The sequence below is a fragment of the Alosa sapidissima genome, chromosome 9 (assembly GCF_018492685.1).
Source record: "Alosa sapidissima isolate fAloSap1 chromosome 9, fAloSap1.pri, whole genome shotgun sequence".
In the NCBI taxonomy this organism is placed as follows: Eukaryota; Metazoa; Chordata; class Actinopteri; order Clupeiformes; family Clupeidae; genus Alosa; species Alosa sapidissima.
In genome coordinates this window covers 13,578,420-13,598,667 of record NC_055965.1, presented here as the reverse complement: position 1 = coordinate 13,598,667, position 20,248 = coordinate 13,578,420, and the positions used below count along the sequence as shown (strand labels likewise).

At 41.8% G+C, this 20,248-nt stretch overlaps 1 protein-coding gene and 1 long non-coding RNA gene across 2 annotated transcripts; one reads left to right on the top strand and one right to left on the bottom strand.

The window, feature by feature from the left end:
• The first annotated feature begins 1,460 nt into the window (after window positions 1–1,460).
• Window positions 1,461–3,915, top strand: si:ch73-6k14.2. The gene is made up of 2 exons (XM_042104888.1): window positions 1,461–1,595; window positions 3,070–3,915. The coding sequence occupies exon 2, from the start codon at window positions 3,071–3,073 to the stop codon at window positions 3,557–3,559; it is 489 nt and encodes a 162-aa protein (XP_041960822.1). The 5' UTR covers window positions 1,461–1,595; window position 3,070; the 3' UTR covers window positions 3,560–3,915.
• A 13,065-nt stretch (window positions 3,916–16,980) lies between these two features.
• LOC121719756 lies at window positions 16,981–18,879 on the bottom strand. The gene is made up of 4 exons (XR_006034368.1): window positions 18,497–18,879; window positions 17,850–17,909; window positions 17,271–17,423; window positions 16,981–17,188 (listed from the first exon to the last, which is right to left on the bottom strand). It is a non-coding gene; the product is annotated as an uncharacterized LOC121719756 (long non-coding RNA).
• Between the last annotated feature and the right edge of the window lie 1,369 nt (window positions 18,880–20,248).

The window sequence follows — 20,248 nt, the reverse complement described above, 5'->3', positions numbered from 1 at the left end:
ATTTAATAAGTGTTCAAAATCAATCTATGGGATTGGGGTTGGTTGGAGCAGCCAAGCTCGTCCAGGGCGGGCACAGATGACTTCCAGGACGGGCCTGGCCCCCCAAAGCCCCCCCATGCCGCCGGGACTGCTCTAAATGTGCCTTAAATCCATGCTTGCAAATAGCAACACAGAACAGATGGTATCTGTTATAGATAACAAATTATTTCCAATTGAAGATTTATGCAAAGGAGTTTCACACAGTGACATTAGCAATAATGATTAGCGGTGAATACATGTTTCGATTTGTTCAACACAGTGAATCCAATCGAGCTTGGAGTTTTCATATGAGAACTGTGTTAAATGTTTTGAAAAAGGATGTGAAAAATGTGTTAATAAACCAATGAAAACGTGTTAACACATTTGCAGTGCTGTGGTAAGAAGGTGAAACTCAAAATCTAGTGGAGCCCAATTTCATTACAGTAAGTGCATCTCCATGAGAGAAACTCTAAAACATTTCATTGCTATTGCTTGAGTGAAGAAAACTCACTTTCCGCAGTCATCTACAACATCTTGCGGATCTCAATCTTTTCATCATGACAAATGACACCGGATGCGGGCATAATTTGAAGGCAGGAACATGTTGGGGCATGTCTAAAACCAGTGGCATCACCAGAGTGGAGGTGATGGATGGAGTAGACCATGATTCTCTCCCGGTGGACCACACCAAGAGGCCCTCATTTGAGTTATTCAGTCTTCTAGGAGGTCTACTATAACATACATCATTAGGTTGATCAAAAGAATCACCAAAGAACCACCAAAAGAAACGGTAGTATTGCAGTAAAGAAGCCGAGTGGGATTGCGGAGACGTATCCTAATTAGCAATAATAACAACGTTCTATCGTGCGCAGTAGAGCGTTTATCGCTCTTATTATTGCTATTTGAAAGTGTTCCTGCAATCTACCTGCACCTAACCAGGCTGTGCGTGGACCTTGGGTTGATTTGACGTATCCTAATTAGGTTTATAAAACAAAACAAAAATCACCAATAGGTAAACAATGTCGTTGTGTAAAGAGGTAGTGGAACATCTCCGGTGGCCTCAAAAGCATGGCCTCAGTGCATTGCTTGTCACAAGAAGAACAATCTGCTCTTGGTCACACTTTTAATCCCAGTCATCTCAGTAGACAGTGCCCTTTGGCATTGTTATCCTGCAATAATTGCTCTAGTGTCCAGGTGGTCAATCCACTTAGACCATCCGGGCTATCTTGCTCTGATTCTGCTATACCTGTTGCTATCTCTCCCTCCCTCCCTCTCTCTCTCTCTCTCTCTCTCTCCCTGCCTCCTTCGCCTGACCCTACAGTAATCAGGTTGCACACATGCTTTATTTAGCTTTGTTAGCACAGGGCCGACTCTTAATACCTCCCCTGTCTTAAAATCCCTTTACTGACAGCTAAATCCCCCACAAAGCACAAGGGCTCGCGGCGAAGAGGAAAGGCTTGCGAGTAGTGAGCGAGCACACAATGCTAAAGGAATGCTGAAGACACAGAACCTGGACAACCGACGGTACAACCCGGGCAGCGAGGTCGACCGCATGCGGCAGAACTCCCAAAACTCAGGTACGCACCTTTGAATTTAAACTGTCGAAAGGTGAGGTCAGCTTAACTGAGGCAGTGGGATGATTGAGTCAGGAGAATACACTGAGATCTGTCTGACTATTAATCAACCCAAGTGAATGCTTTGACTGGGAAAATTACTGTACAGTTAGACCATGTGTCTTCAGTCTCAGTTTAGACATTACACTAATACATAACTGAAGCGTAACTGAAGAAGGCCTGGAAGGTGTAGCTATGATTTAGGAGCCCCATTAAGATGCAGATTGGCATTAAGACAACACATAAGAGTGACATGACACTGTCATAACCCTAACACTAACCCTAACTTGTCATGACAAAATCTGAATGACACTAACCCTAACCACTAACCCTAACTTGTTATGACAAAAAACGAATGACAGAAGTGTTAACATTTATGACTTGTATATAATGTTTATGACACGTTCATGACAGCGTCATATCACTCTTATGTAGATACCTTCAAGTAACGTGTAACCAGTATTTTAAATTTTGTGTTATCTATGCTAGAGTTTGAGGTTGACCTGACCACAGTAATCGCATTAATCACAAACTGCAAAGACAACTGGGGGGAGCTCAGGTCAACCTCAAACTAGCATAGATAACACAGCCTACTTACCGTCAATAGTAACACAAGGAGGTACTTTTGTTGTGATGGTCAACAGACAATTGTAAATTGAGAGATAAGTAAACAAATAAATAAATAAATAAAGATATATTAATAAATAGAACAAACATCCAAACACTACTTAATGTTTTTTCAATTGCAAATCTTTAGTATTAGGCACATATTATCAAGGCCACTCTGAACTTAAACATATTTCATTGTCTAAAGTAAACAATGAGAGTTTTCATCATGCATTTGAACATCATGCTCTTCCTTGTTAGAGCACACAGTAAAATATATATACCTATAAACCTCAGATTAATCAAACCCATAATTAGGTTAGAGTGGTGAGGTGAATATCAACTTATAAACACAGATTCATAAATGTTAATTTGTTTTATAATAGTTATGACCCCTTTCATACATACCATAGAATCAAGGATCAAATCTCATTGTACATTTTACAATGAAATCTCAGTTTACAGAATCACCAGTAATGCTAAACAGTCCACCCACTCTCTGACACACTTTGATTAAAGGTGTCAGATTTGCAAATTAAATTTGAACATATAATACATTTGGGAAATTAAAAGCCAAATCTAATATATGAAGCCTAACCTAATTTACACCCAGTAAAAACAGCAGCGGGCTTCACCCTTGGGCTCTGCAAAGTGTCTTGACTATAGCATATTGTCATGCTGAATGGTTCTGTAAAAATGCTTAGTTGTACTGAGTTGAAATTAAATCAAATTGATTTCATACCTGATACAGACTACATTTGGGAAATGAAATGCCACCATAAAGCTACAAAACATCCTAAGTGTGTTTCTTCTTTTCCAACTTCCTTGTCAGGATGAGGCCTAGGAGGAAGCACTCTTGTGTGTCCCTGTTACCGACCATCACGGAGGTGCAGGAGGGCGTGGGTCACTTCTTCCACACCCAGTCCCTGGACGACTACAAGGACTCCATGCGGGGGCTCTCCCAGCCGTCCTGCTACCACCCTCACCCCCCGCAGTCCTGCCCACAGCGCCCTGCCAAGATGCCCACACCGCGCCAAGCCAAGTTCCCGTCGTCAGGGTCAGTGGCTGCGGTAGTGTCGGTGGCGTCGTCCCCGGTGCCGGCTAACCCGCAGATGACGCTGGCCCTGGTGGCGCTCGGTCCGGAGAGCATCTCCCTGACGCTGGCGCCGTCCGAGTCGGCGTGCGGGCGTGCACTGTGGTGGCCCCACCAGGACCCGCTGGGCTGGCTGTTCACCCAGTCACAGGGCGCCGGCACTGCGGTCACCGCCGGCACCGCGCTACGGCTGGTGGACGATGTGCAGGACTCGGTGTGTTTGGTCTGAAGGACGTCTGCCTTGGAAAACGGATGAGTGTTGCGTGTTCACGCAGTGCTTACCACCAGGAGAAGCCTGGAGAGTGCTTTTGAAGTATTCAAGGCCAACAACAACAACAACTTGCATTTTATATAGTGCTTCATGATGGCACCCAAAGCGCTTTACAGTGAAGAAGAGGGTAACTCACTAACCATTGACTGACACAAATGCCTGCTGTTTCATTTCGAGAGAGGGAGATGTGGATGTTCGTTATCTTTATTTCGGTGAAGCAAAAAAGACTAACGCTTTGATATTACATCTTCATCAGAATTTGCTGTTTCATTGCAACCTTTTCAAAGTTCATGGATGTTATGGAACTCTAATATAACCTGTATGAGCATGGTTGTCATGTTTGGCTATCTAACATGTCCTAGATTTGTTTGTTTGACTTGCAACAAAATATTTAATATGATCTTGACTTTTTAACATGTACTGGAATATTTTTATATATATACTGTATCTACTCCGATACTTGAATAAAGACTGGTGATAGAAAACAGAGCTCTGTTTCAGTTTTGCTTTCCTCTAAGTCAGGCAAGCTGTTGGAAGAGCAAACAGATGTGGCTTGGCTTGCTCTCAATTTGTCACAGCTAGCTATCCTATCATGGGAAATGAAATCATTTCTCCTGAAAAAACAAGTTGCCCAATTAATTTAAAGTGTAATCAGTCAAGATGCAGGTCATCCATGCAGGTCAGTGATTTGTGACTGACCTCCCACATTCCAAGAAAATAGGGTGTGGGTGGTGGGGTGAGCTGTGTTTTAGGTTTCATGGTGAAATGACCTAGATTAGAAATAATTCTGCAGAACAAATGTGTCATAATCATAAACCAGACATTGGTTAGCTGAAACAGTGGTCTCCTCGTCACTTCCCCATGATTCTTCATTTGGCCCAAGAGAGGCAGAGCGGAAGCACATTCCAAGAGTGACGCTACGAGCAGCATGCGCTGGCCCACAGCCACAACCTCATGCCTTCACTAACTTTGCTTACAGGCCCTTCAATGCATCTATAGCATGGGTTGCATAACTACAAAGGTGACACACCAGTCACTAAAAAACAAGCTTGATTTGCAAGCATGGTGCATCTTGCAGCGTGACAGGCATATATGTCATGGAATGTAAAGGGGGGGGGGGATTCCCAGAAGTCTCTCTTGATTAGGAAGCCATTCCAGATGCATTGCTTGGCAGTTGCAAAAGGGAGACAAAGAGAGAGAGAGAGAGAGAGAGGAGGGGGGGCAGACAGAGAGAAAGAGAGGGGCAGAGGGAGGGAGAGAGGGAAAGAGAGGGACAGAGGGAGGGAGAAAGAGAGGGGCAGAGGGAGGGAGAGAGGAGGGGGGCAGACAGAGAGAAAGAGAGGGACAGAGGGAGGGAGAGAGAGAAAGTGAGTAAAAATGGGGAGTGAGGGTCTTGGGTTTTTTTTCTATGTGTGTGTGTGTGTTAGGAAGGCATTCCAGATGCATTGCCAAGAGAAATAAATGGACAGAGAGAGAGAGAGAGAGGGAGAGAGAGACTTCAGTTTACAGCTGTCCAGCCAGCCTGTCTGCCTCCCAGCCAGGGGTGTAGTGATAAAGTAGGAGGTGGGTAAGCTATGAATTCTGTGATCACAGTAAAGTGGACTGCACCATGCAGTATCAGAATTTTTTGAAAACGGCATTCAGGGCATGTTTGATGTTGGTGGAGGTCATTGTCCAATGCTTATAACAATATCAAACTTGCGTCTACTTGCGTTCAACCTCCACTGCAGCCCTCCCCCCAACACTCACACACACACTTTCCCTCTCTCACTACTTGCACTTACACCTGCACCGTTCATCCACACTCTCCCTCCTTCAGGTGGATTTCGTGGTGGTCTGTGTCAGTAGCGATGACGCAGTCTGGGAATTTCCACTGTTGCACTCTCTTGCTCTCACTCGCTCTTGGCTGACGGGAATTCAAGTCACATGACTTTTTTTCCAAGCCTGGCCCACTCCCCCCCGCCTCCCTGCCTCCCTTTAAAAAGAGAGAGGGGTCTCTCTCTCTGCTCTTCACTCCTGTTCCACTGTGCAGTGCCTGAGGACTACTCCACTCTCCTTCTCTCCTCTCCTCCTACGCACTCGAATCGTCTCCTCTCCTTGCCATGGCCCTCCTGCCTAAAGCCCTGTGCATCTTCGCAGCTCTGCTGGTGATCTGCCTGCAGATGAGTGACGGTAAGTCAAGCCCCTCTCATGAATGGAAACAGATTAGAATCTGACTTTATATACTGATTATATATTATATGCAGATTAGAATGTCAGACTGTAATAGCATGCAGAAATGCTGCCGTTGAATGTGGTCTTGTGGGACAGTAGTTTGGTTTTAAAGCAATAACTACCTATTTGACATAATAATTGTCACATTAAGGTGATATAACTAGATTGGAAGGTGTTTTCATGCAAGAGCTAAATCCAGATACAAGGTCACATAATATTTTAACTTTCATAATGCAATATGTAGTACTCACAGAGAAGTGTATTCGTTGAGAATAACATCGCCTTCCACATTTGCACTTTAGCTCTACAGCATTGCTGACACTTACAGTCTGCACGTCTCCCTCACTCTACAGGTTCAGTTATTCCAAGAATGTGCAAATGTTGGGAGGAAAATTCGAAGGAATCTCTTCACCCGCGCAGAATTCAGCAGTTCTGTGTCAAGGAGAGACACGACGGCTGTGGGATCGAGATCATGTGAGTCGATGGCCTTCCCCTGATCTTTCATGCGCTTAATCAATAGTGTCCTGAATAGCATACGGAGTGCTCCATAATGCATGCAAATACTGTATAGTCTCTCAGGTGTATTACACAAACGTTTGCCATTCACCACTTTGTATATTGTGCTTATTATCCAAACTTACCTTTACATTTCCTCCCCTTAACTTTCCATCCTGCAGACTGACCACTACCCTACCAGGATCCCTGGACATTTGCCTGAAGCCGGATGGGGACCAGGGGAAAAGACTCCACTCCCTCTGGAAGTAAGTCTTCTAGAACACCTCGATTAGTAATAGGGCCCTGATGTCTTGATGACTCAATATAGTCTAAGCAATCTGTGAGAAAAAATCACCCAACCCCAAACTAAGGTGGCTGGTGCTGATTTAGCAATTTGCCCAGTCTTGTTGCGAACAGAATATTGACATTCAGGAAGATGATCCAGTGCAAGATGAGTAATATAGGTCGCTGCTCACACACCCACTACACTCCCTCTCACACCAACCTCTTGAGAATTGTCTGGCATCAGCACCATTGCTCAAAAAGTTGCCTTGTGTATCAATATAAGCCCATTTTAAAAGCCAATGAAAAGGGTCATGATCCTACCTGATCAACAGCTTTACCCAGTGCAATATCATTCTGGACATGCATTGACAGAGACTTCATTGAAGATTGTCAGAAACGGCATTCTCTGTATTATATGTCAATGTGAGTTTGAAGCCATTATTTTGAGGTTACAGAACTGTCACTGCACACCTGCCAATGTTGTACCAATGGTGTTGGCTATTAGTGCAGTTTGCAGAAACATCTCTGGTGTTTACAACTTTTCTCTCTCTCTCTCTCTCTCTCTCTTAGACAGCGAAACGAGGGATTGACTGAGAGCGAATGGAAGGCGTGTTTTCCTGGGAAAAGTATCCCACGCAGAACATGAGACTGGACGGAGGGACGGGACCTAAAAAGAGGAGAAGTCTGAAAGGAGTCGCAAAGTCTAGTCTGGACTAAGAAGACTGGGAATCCTGCCTAAGAACTGACACAATTCCTCTCCAACATGCCAGACTCGCAGCTGTTCCTGTGCTGTTCACAGAGCCTGGGAGATTTCTTCAGCCCACCAAGAGAATTTCTTCAGCACTCCAAGACAGCTTTAAGCATAAAAACAAATCTGCAAATCAAGTCTGCAGATACATCACTTCTGTGACTTAATACCATCGCTTAATACCATGCACTACATTAGTTTATTTATTTTAGTTGCTGTCTTATTTATCATTTATTTTACCATTGTTCAAAACAATGATCACTACAGCACATAGCCTACACAATGTTCTGTGAGGTCTTTGGTTGTCAAACCCATAAGTTGGGTTTTTTAGCTCTTCCCCATCATCAGAGCAGCAGGAGGAGCACATAAACTAAAGGATATTATACTGCTCAAAAAAATTAAGGGAACACTTACAGTTTTCTACAATTGCTAAAAGACATTTTTTGAAACCTTCCACCCAACTTTTCTCCATTCTCAAACTACATTCACAGAATTTCTGATAGTTCTTGCAAAATAAAACACTCGCCTGAAAAGTTTTACTTGTGCTCAGAACCAAACAGTGTCAGAGTACCGATCCAGTGTATGATTGAAGTGTTCCCTTAATTTTTATATTAAGTATACGCATTACACCAGCTAGGTGGAGCCTGGCCATTCTGACAGACAGAAAAGAATGTATTTGAAGCTGGGCAATTCCACGCAAACTGTCACATCCATAACGCCAACACCCTGCCATGGTATTTAGTTGGCGTTGTGGAATTGCCCAGCTATTTTATGATTTAAAAAAAAGATTAATTGTTTCTGTTAAAGTTTGTTTGTTGTTAATTTGTATTTAATTGTTTGATATAATATTGTTTATTACTATTGGGTATTACATTTTGTGACAAATGTATTATCTTGTTATGTTTGTTTTTAAATAAATTATATTTTAGCAAAACAATGTCTTTAAATTTACAGGAACATGTGTACGTGGAAATTGTAATGACTAAAATCGGTTCTAATTGCAATACCAAAGCATGCATGAGGTTGATCCAAGATGCATTTAACACTGCTAAAGGGTAGAACTGCTGTCAGCATCATCTCATGACTGTCTTCAGTGCTTTGTCAAGCAGGCACTCAAGTGACTGAAAACAATAGTTCACTGTCTTGAGATGAAATAGTGGGCTTTGGACAATGTCAAAAACAAGTGCTAATAACAAGACAACTATTCAATTACTCAACAAGACAACTGACTCAAGATGCTACCCAACTCCTGGTACAGGCAATAGTCATCTCACGACTTGACTACTGTAACACCCTCCTGCATCCAATTTTGACCAAAGATCATCCTTTGAGTTGAACCTGGATCAAATGTTAAGTAAAATACTGTTAAATGAACGGATCTATGGTTCGAATAATACTGGAAGGCAAGGTTTGAATGAGTTTTTTTGTGTTATGTTAACACGCACACATCACAATTTGCCCTGCAGAAACGGCAGAAACTGTAGGCCTAATGCAAGGATTAAGGGTGACACCCTCATACACCCACGTGTAACGGATGCCAGCTATAGCTTAGCTGTGCTTGTGGAACGTTGGTAAACCTCACTCCCCGACGCCTCAAGAGTGCTGCTGGTATGCGAGCCAGTAGCCTGGGCTATTGGCTCAATTGTTAGCGCGCTCGCCTCCCGATCTGAGGTGCTGCTGTTTCGCGGGTTCGAGTCCGGGCGCGTGCAGGGCTGAATCGCGCAGGTTCAACACAACGCAGGTTACACACGCACTGGCAGGAAAATATAGGGAGTCAGAGGGAGAATATCTTACATCTTAATAGACCAGTCATCTATCATTGTTTACATTGTTAAACGTCCATGTGGCTGCTGTTGCATTGGTAAGACTAAAAGAGATATTTTGACAGGAATTACAGAACTCAAAAGTACATGTGATGGATGGTCACCTACCAGATATTTGGACTGCATAGGTCAGGACATCTGTACTTTGAGGTTTCAGAGTATTGTGTCCGATATGGCAGCTGAGGAGGGGTGAGGATAAGGCACCTGACTTTAGACAGAGGCCTTTTGGATGAATAAACTCCTAATGGGCCAGCTGGGTGGCCTTATTCTGAAGTTGAGTGCACCTGCTTCCGCTGTTTGATAAACAAACATCACCCCCCCCCCCCCACACACAAACACACACACACACACACACACACAATCACCCTTGGTAAAGTTCCTCCTCAGCCTCACACTGAAAACAATGAGGAAACTTTGATGATTCTGCGTTCTGAGAAGGAAAAAAAAACATGTTTATTTCTTTCTTTTAAAATGCTTCCTATCGAGAATGGTTGGCAGATGTGAATGTACGAATGACATAATTTGAATAGACTTTGCTGTTGAACAAAAACTGGATACATTCAAAACTGCCTTTAATCCTTCTCCTAAACACATCACTCCACTCTGTTTCAACAGTGTCTGTCATCATCCCTCCCTCTTGTTCTCTCTCTCCCTCTCCCTCCTTCTCTCCATCTCTTTGGATCTCTCTATATCTTCGTCACCTAATTCAGGGCAACATGCTTTATTTAGCGTCAACCAGCCCAGGGTAATTCTAGCATGCCTACTGATTCAAATCCCTTTATTGACATGCGTTAAGGCTGATCATGGAATCACCACGTGAGCGTCTGTTGGCACCTAACAAACAAACGAGAGGAATGTGTTCTCCTCTTGTGCCATGCACTCTTCCTGGACCAGTGGAAAAATACAGGACCTCACTATTTTGTTAACGCAATAAAAGTAGTTCCAATAAAAGTAAGGTTCCAATAAAAACGGGGAAAAAAAGTGAGAAAAAAAGAGATACTTTTGCTTTCCCTGTTTTCATGTTGAGTAGGAAATGGAGGACTGGAGGCCTGTGATCCCTCACTGATCAGTCGTCAGACCAAGTCTCTCTGTGTGCTGCTACATGCTCCCTTTTTAGGTGCTTTTCAGACGGAATGTGATCCCCGCTCTCTGCTCCGCACCCTCCCTATCTGAAAGACGCGCCACCTCAAAAACTTCAAAAAACTTTTTTTTTTTAAATCTTGGAGGCGTGTTCTCGATTCGTTCCCTTTTTATTCAGCTACAGCTCATTGAAGGACCAGGTTGGCTCTGATTGCTCGGGCTTTATTCAGCTTCCCCTCCTGACTCATGATGCTGACTCCAGAGTCAGTTAACACTAATCCGAGCTCATCATGTTCAGATCAAGTTGCTGCTGGTTGAACTAAAGGGGCTTTTTTCCCTTTTTAAATTCTATTTTTATTTAGTAGAAAAGTACAAAAGTCACGAGGTAAAAGTTTTTGCAACAGGGATATATTCATATTGTCATAATTCATTGAGATCATATTCTAGCAAAACAAAGCAATGATTGAAAATTTGAGACGATTCTTCCAATACAATCCAAAATTTGGATTCTTCCAAAATTTGAGACGATTCTTCCAATACAATATTTTAGGAAATAACCTAATGTTGTGAGAGGTCTGGCTGAAAGAGGCTGTTATGGCTGTGAGTGAGTGAGAATGAGTCTGCCTTGTGTCCAGGTCCCACCTCCTACTGGATGGAACATGGCTCATGAAAATGCCTCCAGAGTGTAGCGCTGTAGCTGCCTGGCTTATTTAGCAGTTGGCTGCAGCAACTCGAGCTATAGGTAAAACCGATTGTTTTTGTTTTGTTTTTTTGTCAGTACTCGGTGTAGGGTGGCCATCCGTCCGGATTTCGTCTGGACAGTCCGTTTTTTTGAGCTCTCTGTCCGGACAGAGAGTGTGTCCTCCTTTTTGGACATTTGTCCGGATTTTTATCATGAGTGGCCATCTGTCCGCATTTCATGCGCACATAGGCTACGCCTCATTTCAAGGCCTCTGTAAACTACTCATCTCTGTTACAGTACGGGTCATCATTTCTGACCATCCGCCACCACCATAGCACGGGACATCACCAAACTCCACCGACTTCCTTTTCGCGAAGAAAGACGTCTTTCAACTCTGCGTGGTAGGCCTCTTCTGAACACCACTTTGCTACCAAAAGCAGGACAGATGCATACCATGCATTTTGTAAACTGTGAAACAGATATTGATGTCAGCTCCAGGGGTAAGAGTGCCATAGAGAGGCACGCTCTCACAGGCAGGCACAAAGAGAAAGCCAGATCTGCCAGGAAATCTTCTGTGGCATAATTTTTGCTCCAGCAAACATAGCTGCAGAGCTCACTAAGTTATTAAGTCACTAAAAAGTTATTGGGTTAAAAAGGTGGGTTTGTTGACTAATGTGAAAAAAAAAAAACACACACACAAAAACTAATGTTACTATGTTATTATAATGGGAATGGGAATATTGGAAATAGTTAAATAATGTGAAGGGGAAAAAAACGACAACAAATGTTACTATAATAAATTATGTTATAATAAATAGGTGCCTTCTATAGAAATGGTTTATTTTCTAATATTATTCCCCATGTTACTCCAAATCTGTATGTGTCCTCACTTTTGGACCTTTGTCCTAATTTTTGGGCACGAGTGTCCTCATTTTCAGTGTCATGGCGGTGGTCACCCTAACTCGGTGACCTCGAGAAACGGAGATCTATGTGAAAAATCACCAGAGTTTCCCTTTAAGATGAAGCCACTGTGCCAGACAGTAGCAGATCTGTGGTTGTGTGACTTTAGGAGGTGCTCTGTGTTATGTTGTGTTGTGATAACAGTGCAAAGTTTAAATAAACATTTACTTCCCTGTTTTGTGATTCATTTCTCTCTATGCTTTAAACTGCTCCTGTTATGAGGACCATACCAGGGGCCTTTTAAAACAGCACTCCGAGCAGCCGCCCTCCTCAGAGCTGAAATAAGCAGCCAACAGCCAAGACACCTGCCTCTGCCAAGCTCATTACTTAATTACGGCAAATAAGTGGCTGGCGCCAGTCCTGGGCCTTGTGGTGCCACCACCAGAGGGTCTGCTAAGCTTTTGAGTGACCTTTTCCGGGATGTATTAAGATGTGAGAAGATACAGTGTTTTTTTTTTGTCCCTCAGGAAATGTGTTTTCACAGGCTACGACGATAGAAAACTGTATCAGCAGAGCACTCACTGTAGAAGACACAGTGGTAAATCTCTGGACTGTGTTTAAGCTACACTGGAAGAACCCTGGCCTTCTTTCAAAGTAACATTGGCGAGTAGGCCTATTGGGGCAGCCGTGGCCTACTGGTTAGCGCTTCGGACTTGTAACCAACCGCAGGGTTGCCGGTTCAAACCCCGACCAGTAGGCACGGCTGAAGTGCCCTTGAGCAAGGCACCTAACCCCTCACCGCTCCCCGAGCGCCGGTGTTGTTGCAGGCAGCTCACTGCGCCGGCATTAGTGTGTTCTTCACCTCACTGTGTGTTCACTGTGTGCTGAGTGTGTTTCACTAATTCACGGATTGGGATAAATGCAGAGACCAAATTTCCCTCACGGGATCAAAAAAGTATATATTCTTATTGATTGCACGGTTCCCGCCTTCTGCTTCCTACATTCCAGCAGACACAGTGCCTGCATACATATGTGAGCTGACTTCATGGCTGACATGGCCACAATTCTCCGCTCTCTTTTCTTCTCTCTCTCTCTGCAAGCTATTACTCCCCACTTGTTTCCTTTTCTGATGAATGACGCATCCTGTTGTGGAGGAGTTACTCTGAGTTCTGACACAAGGGGGGTCTTGTTTGCAGGCAGGAGGCGGTGACCCTCTGTCCCCGAACTTGAAAACCCTTTATCCTGAAAATGACTATCCCTTTGTTTTAAGATCAGACAAAATAAGATAAGACAAAATAAGAATGTTATTGTCCCTCAAGAGGGAAATGTACTAAAAAAGTTCCTAGACTCATGGAGCCAGGTTCTGGTGCCAGTTATTAAGAGAGTTCTAGTATGAACTCCCACAGTTTTCAAACACAAACACCCCAGAGCAGTGGTCCCCAAACTACGGCCCGCCGACTCATTTTGGGTGGCCCCCCAAAACATGTCCATGGTATATAGCATCTGGCCCGCACTGGAGTACGACATTGTCAAACTATGACCTCCGTAATTTCCCCCATTCATTCTCTATGGCGAGTCTTAACAATACATGTGAAATACTCTTTTTGTCCACTGGTGGTTGTTTTGGCGCTGTTTCACGTTTGCCAATGAAAACGGAATGAAATGTAGGCCTACCTGTAAACAATGTAAGAGGCCTATGCTGACTGCATCAATGCTCAAAGTATTCTAAAAGTTTATTAATTAATTGTTAATAACTAACTAACTTCTATTCAAGTCATATTTCTGGGACTTTCTGGGATAATTATTTCTATTTTTTATCCACTCGTTCAAATGTTCATAGAGTTCACAAAGTTCTCATTAGATGATCTCAGATGTTTTTGCCAGCACTTCATAAAACTCTCATAGTTTGAGAACTTTGAATTATTTGTAGAATATTGCTTGTTCACAACTTGAGCTGTGTATGCAGACATAGAGTTCACACATTTTGAATAAAATACTTTTGGGACTCCCTGCTAATACTTTTGGGAATGCTAAAGTCTTTTTATTAGTATTATTTCATTTGAGCTACATTTTACACTGATATGATATGATGGCAACATAAACACAGCTAACAATGGTATTAAATTGCAGTAGCCTATGATTAAATGTAATGGAATATTCAACTAAGGTAGACTGCTGTTGTTCACAGCACTAAGCTATTTATGGTTACTGATACTCCGAGTCTCTGGCCCTCACTTAGAGCCAGGCATAGTGAGCTGGCCCTCGGAAGAAAAAGTTTGGGGACCACTGCCCCAGAGCATTACATTGTATGAAAGACTTGTTCAGTTCAGTTCTCTGGAAGCCGATGTGTTGGAAGCAGAGCTGGACAGTAACATTTACTTGAGTACAGTACTTGAGTACAATTTTAAGGGATCTGTACTTTACTCAAGTATCATTTTTGGGGAGTACTCATGACTTTATTCAAGTACATTTGAGAGGCATATATTGTACTCTTTACTCCACTACATTTCTATCCATAACCGTGAGTACCCGTTACTTCTTCTAAAAAAAAAAAGGAAAAAAGAAAAATCTCGGAAACCCTCAATTTGTTGTTTCCCTCTCAAACGTGATTGGATTGTGCAGGCGCCACTGATTGGGACAGCCTATCAGCAATCACCTTCAGCTTTCCGCCAAAGTCAACTCCATGGTCAGATTTAGATAAGAGAGAAACCATGGACGAAACAATGGATGAAGACGCAGCAGGTCCATCCTGGGAATGTGCCAACCTGTGGCCCCATCTCACCAGACTATTTCAATTTTCTGAACAAGTTAATGATAGTTTTCGCTTCAAGTGTTTTAATTACAAAATAGTATTTTGTATTTGAAATACGTATTTTAAATACATGTATTAGAAATACTGCCCATCCCTGGCAACATGGTAAAAAGATGAAAATGACTTGATTTTACTTCCAATTCATTTTACATTCTCCAAGGTATTAACATTAACATTTTTCATAACTCCATGTACGTTTCTGTACATAAATGTGAGCACTGTGGCAGTAGTAATGCAATATTTAGAAAATGTAGGCTACTCTTGTACTCTTGATACTCAAGTACTTTTAAAAACAAGTACTTCAGTACTTTTACTTAAGTAGACATCTGACTGTTGTACTTTTACTTGTACTTGAGTAAAATTTAGCAAAGGGTATCTGTACTTTACTCAAGTAATGAAGCTGTGTACTCTGTCCGCCTCTGGTTGGAAGTAACATATGTCCAAATTGTGGAAGCAAAAAAATAAAAGGAAAAAAAGAGCTTTCTGCTGATTCTGCATTAAGTGCATACATTGCTATTTGTGTCTTACTTGGCAGCGCAAAGAGGCCCTGTATGTTGCTTCTAGAAGAATCAGTTTTGTCAGCATGCTCCCTCTCAAAAGCAAAGGTCAAGACATTTGACAAGGCAAGAGCTACTGCTCAGACTCATACACAAGCATCCCGAATAAATAAACAGTTTCCATCTATTCAGGTCCACCTATTCAGTGAACCTACACTTCAGACCGCAATGCCTGGGCTCAGACCACTGCGACTACAGACCAGTCTTGAATTCAACAGTTGCCAAGGATCCCCTGAAAAAAAAAAAATCCTTTAAGCAAGCTGCCAGAAATGTTCTCAGTTAAGACCACATTCCTCCCAGAGATCTGCTTCCCGTATACTAGTTTCGCCGCCTTTCCACTAATCTGCAGTATTTGGCAGAGCACAGCTCAAGGACTCCGCAGCAAAGATTCTAGAACAGAGCTCTGTTCTAGAATCTTTGCTCCGCAGTGCTACTGAATATGATCCTACAATATGTAAAGTAATCCGGGCATGTGCTATTTTAATGTCACACAATCTTACTATGGATGTTGGTTGCAACACTATGGATGGAAATTTGTGGTCGCCTAACGATTTAATAATACCTTTCTAAGAATACCAATATTTTTAGCATTCCAGAGGTTACACAAACTTGAAAATTGGAATTGCATCCAGGAATTGCTATGTTAATGTTTTGGTTCTTAGCCCAAAGTGACTTAAAATGATATGCACAATCATACACAGGGTTTATGAAAATTGAAAAAAAAAAAAAAAAAAATCAATTGCAGTGTGCACACTTCTTCCAGTGTTTTCAAGGTTTGAAAAGTGCTTACATTTTGGATAAAATGCTAGCTAGGAATTCGCAGGTGTGGTAATGTAATGTTAGTATTGCATATGTCCATTATGGCACTTTCATTTGTGGAATATGCAGTGAACATAGCCACAGTTACAGCACTGTAATTGTAACGTTAACTACCCGCAAATTAAAACCTGCAAACATTAGCCCAGTGCATAACAAGAGTCATTGGATTGGATGGAGTGTCATACAAGTAGTCTGTTGTAAGGTTGAGGATGACCTTATGCAATATTTATTCCAGTAGATAAATGTATATGTCTTGGCAATTATTTTTTCAATTAACTAGTGCAGTGCCCGTTCAAACATGCCATTCCTGAAGAAAACCCGTAGCTCAATTACATGCCCACAGGTATACCTGCTTTAACCCTTAAAGGAGTACCGTCATGGAATGTTGGGAAATTAACATTCTAAAGAATATCTGGGTTCATTGAATTCAACATAGAATTTTAGAACCTTCAATTGTTGCGGAACTTAAAATGTTCAAAAACCTACACCTTTAAGGGTTAAAAATAGGATGATAGGGAAACAACATTCCAGCTAAGCATTCAATAATTAATACTGAGTATTACAATATATTAGCCTATAATTAATGTGGCCTCTAATGCATGTGTAATAAATTTAAGCATGGCTGCATGTGACATTTCTACAGATCAGAATGACATAAGCCTAACAACTGTTTTGAGTTAAGTGTGTATAGGCTATTTATCAGGCAGGTGTTTGTGCACTGTCAGAGTCTTCTGGGTTAAATGCAGTGTTTCCTCTAGGATTTTTTTAAGCAGTGGGGGCAGGCCTGTCCGAATCCCCCCCGGTCCCAGCACCACAGAACTGACAACTGACACTTCGCTGCAACACAAACAATTATATTTATTCACCTCATTATTTTCAGTTGTGATTGAACTGTATTTTTGGAGAATCTACAACAGGTCTGCAAAATTAATTTTACAAGAAACCAAAATTCAAAGAATAGAATGAAACTTCATAATGAAACAAATACCATCTTTGCCTCAGTGGCAAAGTTGGCAGCCTTGCTGTGCACATTTAATTTTTCTTGGCTTTTGGAAAAATAACTCCAAGGCTCGGTTATAGGGGAATTCAGAAAGAGGTGGTCCATTGATGCTGAGTAGCATACATGCTGCTAGATTGTCCCCCTGCAGCCTGTTCCTTAAGTCTGTTTTCACCTATAAAATAATAAAAAGAGTGATATGAGGGATATTGATAGCTGAACAATCTCTCATTTAATATAACACTGAACTATCTTACCCTGTTCATGGTGGAGAAATCTCTCTCACAGTTGACACTTGAGATTGGCACTGTAAAGGCAATGGCTGCCAGCTTACTGAGGGAGGGGTAGATCTGACACCACTTATCATGTTGGGATGCCAGTTTGCTCAGTATGGTAAGCTTGTCCATATCCTGAAACAGTACAACACAGACAGTAGGCGATTTAGCTGGGTTGCTCAGTCATGTTTCTGAATAACTTAAATTGTATCTAATTTACCTTGAAGGCTCCAGTCAGCATATGCTGCTTAAAAGATGACCATTCTTGACCAAAACTACTACCTTTAATACAACTAACTTTAATATTTCATCAGGCAACCAGTAATGACATTGTAAAATATTATAGAAGCCACCACTAGTGTTTCCTCCATAAATAAATAAAGCAATTTTGTAATCTGAGCGAAAAAAGACTCAATGCAAATTAGATGTAGACCTATCTACTTTTACTTTTCCCAACTAGTGCTTGAAGTGCAACGCTACCCTCCAGTGCACACGTAGGCCATAGTCTAAATGGGTAAGATAGCCTAAGCTCCCTTAAACACCTAGGTAATGTGAACTTACCTGGTTATCTTCATCTTCAGGCGTCTTCCTTTTCTTAGAGAAATATTTTAACAAACTCATCTCAAAATAAAGTAATGAATAATAGCGTTATGGAAACGGAGAAAATAGGAAATAGGAAACGGAGTTCACAATATTACGCAGCAGGTTAATTTAATGGTCTACTGTCTAATAGCTAATGTAATATTGCACATATTTTTGCCCTATTTCCCCTAAAGAAACAAGGTTAGGCTACTTAAAGAGACACCTCCCACTCATAAAATATATTCTTAATGGCATAAATACTGCCAAATAATTGACATAACAACTTGCTGTAAATTGTCAGTAGGCTATCCTTGCCTATCGATTAGGGTAGGCCACTCTAAAGCATGTGTAGGCTACGCTGTCTGCTTAATTTGATCTTGACATAGCATTCTGTAGCTTAATTTGTTAGAAATTTTAAGAAATGGTTGCACTTCTTTTTGCTAATTTATTTTCACATTTAGCAACAGGGGTAACAAACGTTTAGGTCGTGCGGCCTTTGTGCGTTTGTGTAGCCCAATTCATTAAAAAATAAACTTTTCCGTGTCACTATTTACTTTAACATCATTACATCTATTACTACATCTATAGACTATTTCCAATTTGTATTATATTAGTGACTCACTTACCGTTTTAATGTTTCCAGATGTTTGATACCAGGACGTGAGCTGTCAGAACTGACAAGTTGAACGTTGTCTTATTAAAATGGACCCACCGCGGTGACGTTTTTGGTGGAGGTGTAGTTTAATAGTGACTCAGAAGAAAGCAAACGTTTGGACCACAAGCACATCAACACACTATGTGGAGTTAAACTTAACAGCCCCAAACCTCTGAATAGTTCTGCTTGTTGTTAAATTGCAATGTTAGCGGCCGCCAACGGGGGATGCATAATGTCGGCAGGATCATTTAAAAGGCAACTGCGACTATTGTGCGTCTGCCCCATTTCTGATACCGTGGGGGAAGGAAATTAAACCGTGGCGGGTCGCCACTACCAAATCAACATAGAGGAAACACTGAAATCCATACAGTTTGTTGTTGCACTGTCTCAGATTTTGTTCAAACCTTGTCTATATCAAGAATGTGTCCCAAAACCAAGGCCTGTAAAATATTTCTGTTCAAATCCTGTCTTCATATTGTCAGCCCTTGAAATTACTTCAGTTTTACGGCCTGAAAATCACATTATCTGGGAAGCAATAGTTAAAGGAAAATTCCGGTATTTAGCACTTTGAGTCCCTTTTCTGGTTTGTTTTGGATGAACTAGAGTGGTGGACACCACTAACCACTCGGTGAGTTGCACAGTTTTGAAAACAAACTTTAAGGGTTGTTTTAGGACATGTTTGTGCATGCCTGTTGGCAGCCACTCTGAGTAGTCAAAGGCGATTCAAAACTAGTCAGAAAAGTCGAAACAGGACCAATCATCAAAATTTCGGTGTCCACCACTCTAGTTCATCCAAAACAAACCAGAAAAGGGACTCAAAGTGCTAAATACCGGAATTTTCCTTTAATGAAAAGTATTATTCATAGACTGCCCAAACATTGTAGGGTGGAAGACAAACATGTCAATATGAACCATTACAAGTAGAGATGCACCGATATGGAATTTTAGGGCCGATAATGATAACCGATATTTATTGGCTTGTTGTGGCCGATACCGATACGATAACCGATAATATTACTCTTGAAAAAAAATTGTGAAAAGTGATTTGGGGAAAGCATTTAATAAGCATCATTTTATTGCAGTAATTTTACCTACCACCAAATGATGGACAGAACTCATAATAGTCCTCAATAGTACGGCAGTCAACAACATAACAGTAGCCTAGCCCTACAGTATGTGTGGCTCCTTTAAGTGAACCTGACGTCAGTGAATTGCGAGTGAGTGGCTAGAGAGTTTGAATCGTTTTCATTTAGGACTAAACGCTCATAAACGGCTCAGCTGGGAATAAGCTGCAGTATAGCGACCAAATCAGAGTTTGTGAGGGAAACTTGGGTTTAGTTTCAACTGCGGGTAACTGAATAAAGCTGCAACTCCTCAGACTGTATCTTATGTCCGTCTACTCTGTTGCGCACAACCTGCTGCAGCAGAAATGAAAGGCGTTAGCCCCGAAGGTTTTAATAACTTATTATGATGACCTGTCTGGAACTGAAGCACGAATGGTTAGCATATTTCTAGGTAAAAATACAAAACCCAAGCTAAAGTAATGCAAATATAATACTAAAACACAACTTAGAACTAGGTCTACTTATGTACTCGTCCCACTAACGAGTTTGTTTATTTGTTTCCCCGACCAGCGCAGTAAAGTGCAAACACACCAGCACAAGACGGCTCTAGATAGGGCTGAGCTCCGCTCTGTTAAGGTTAAATGGCGGATCATTCACGA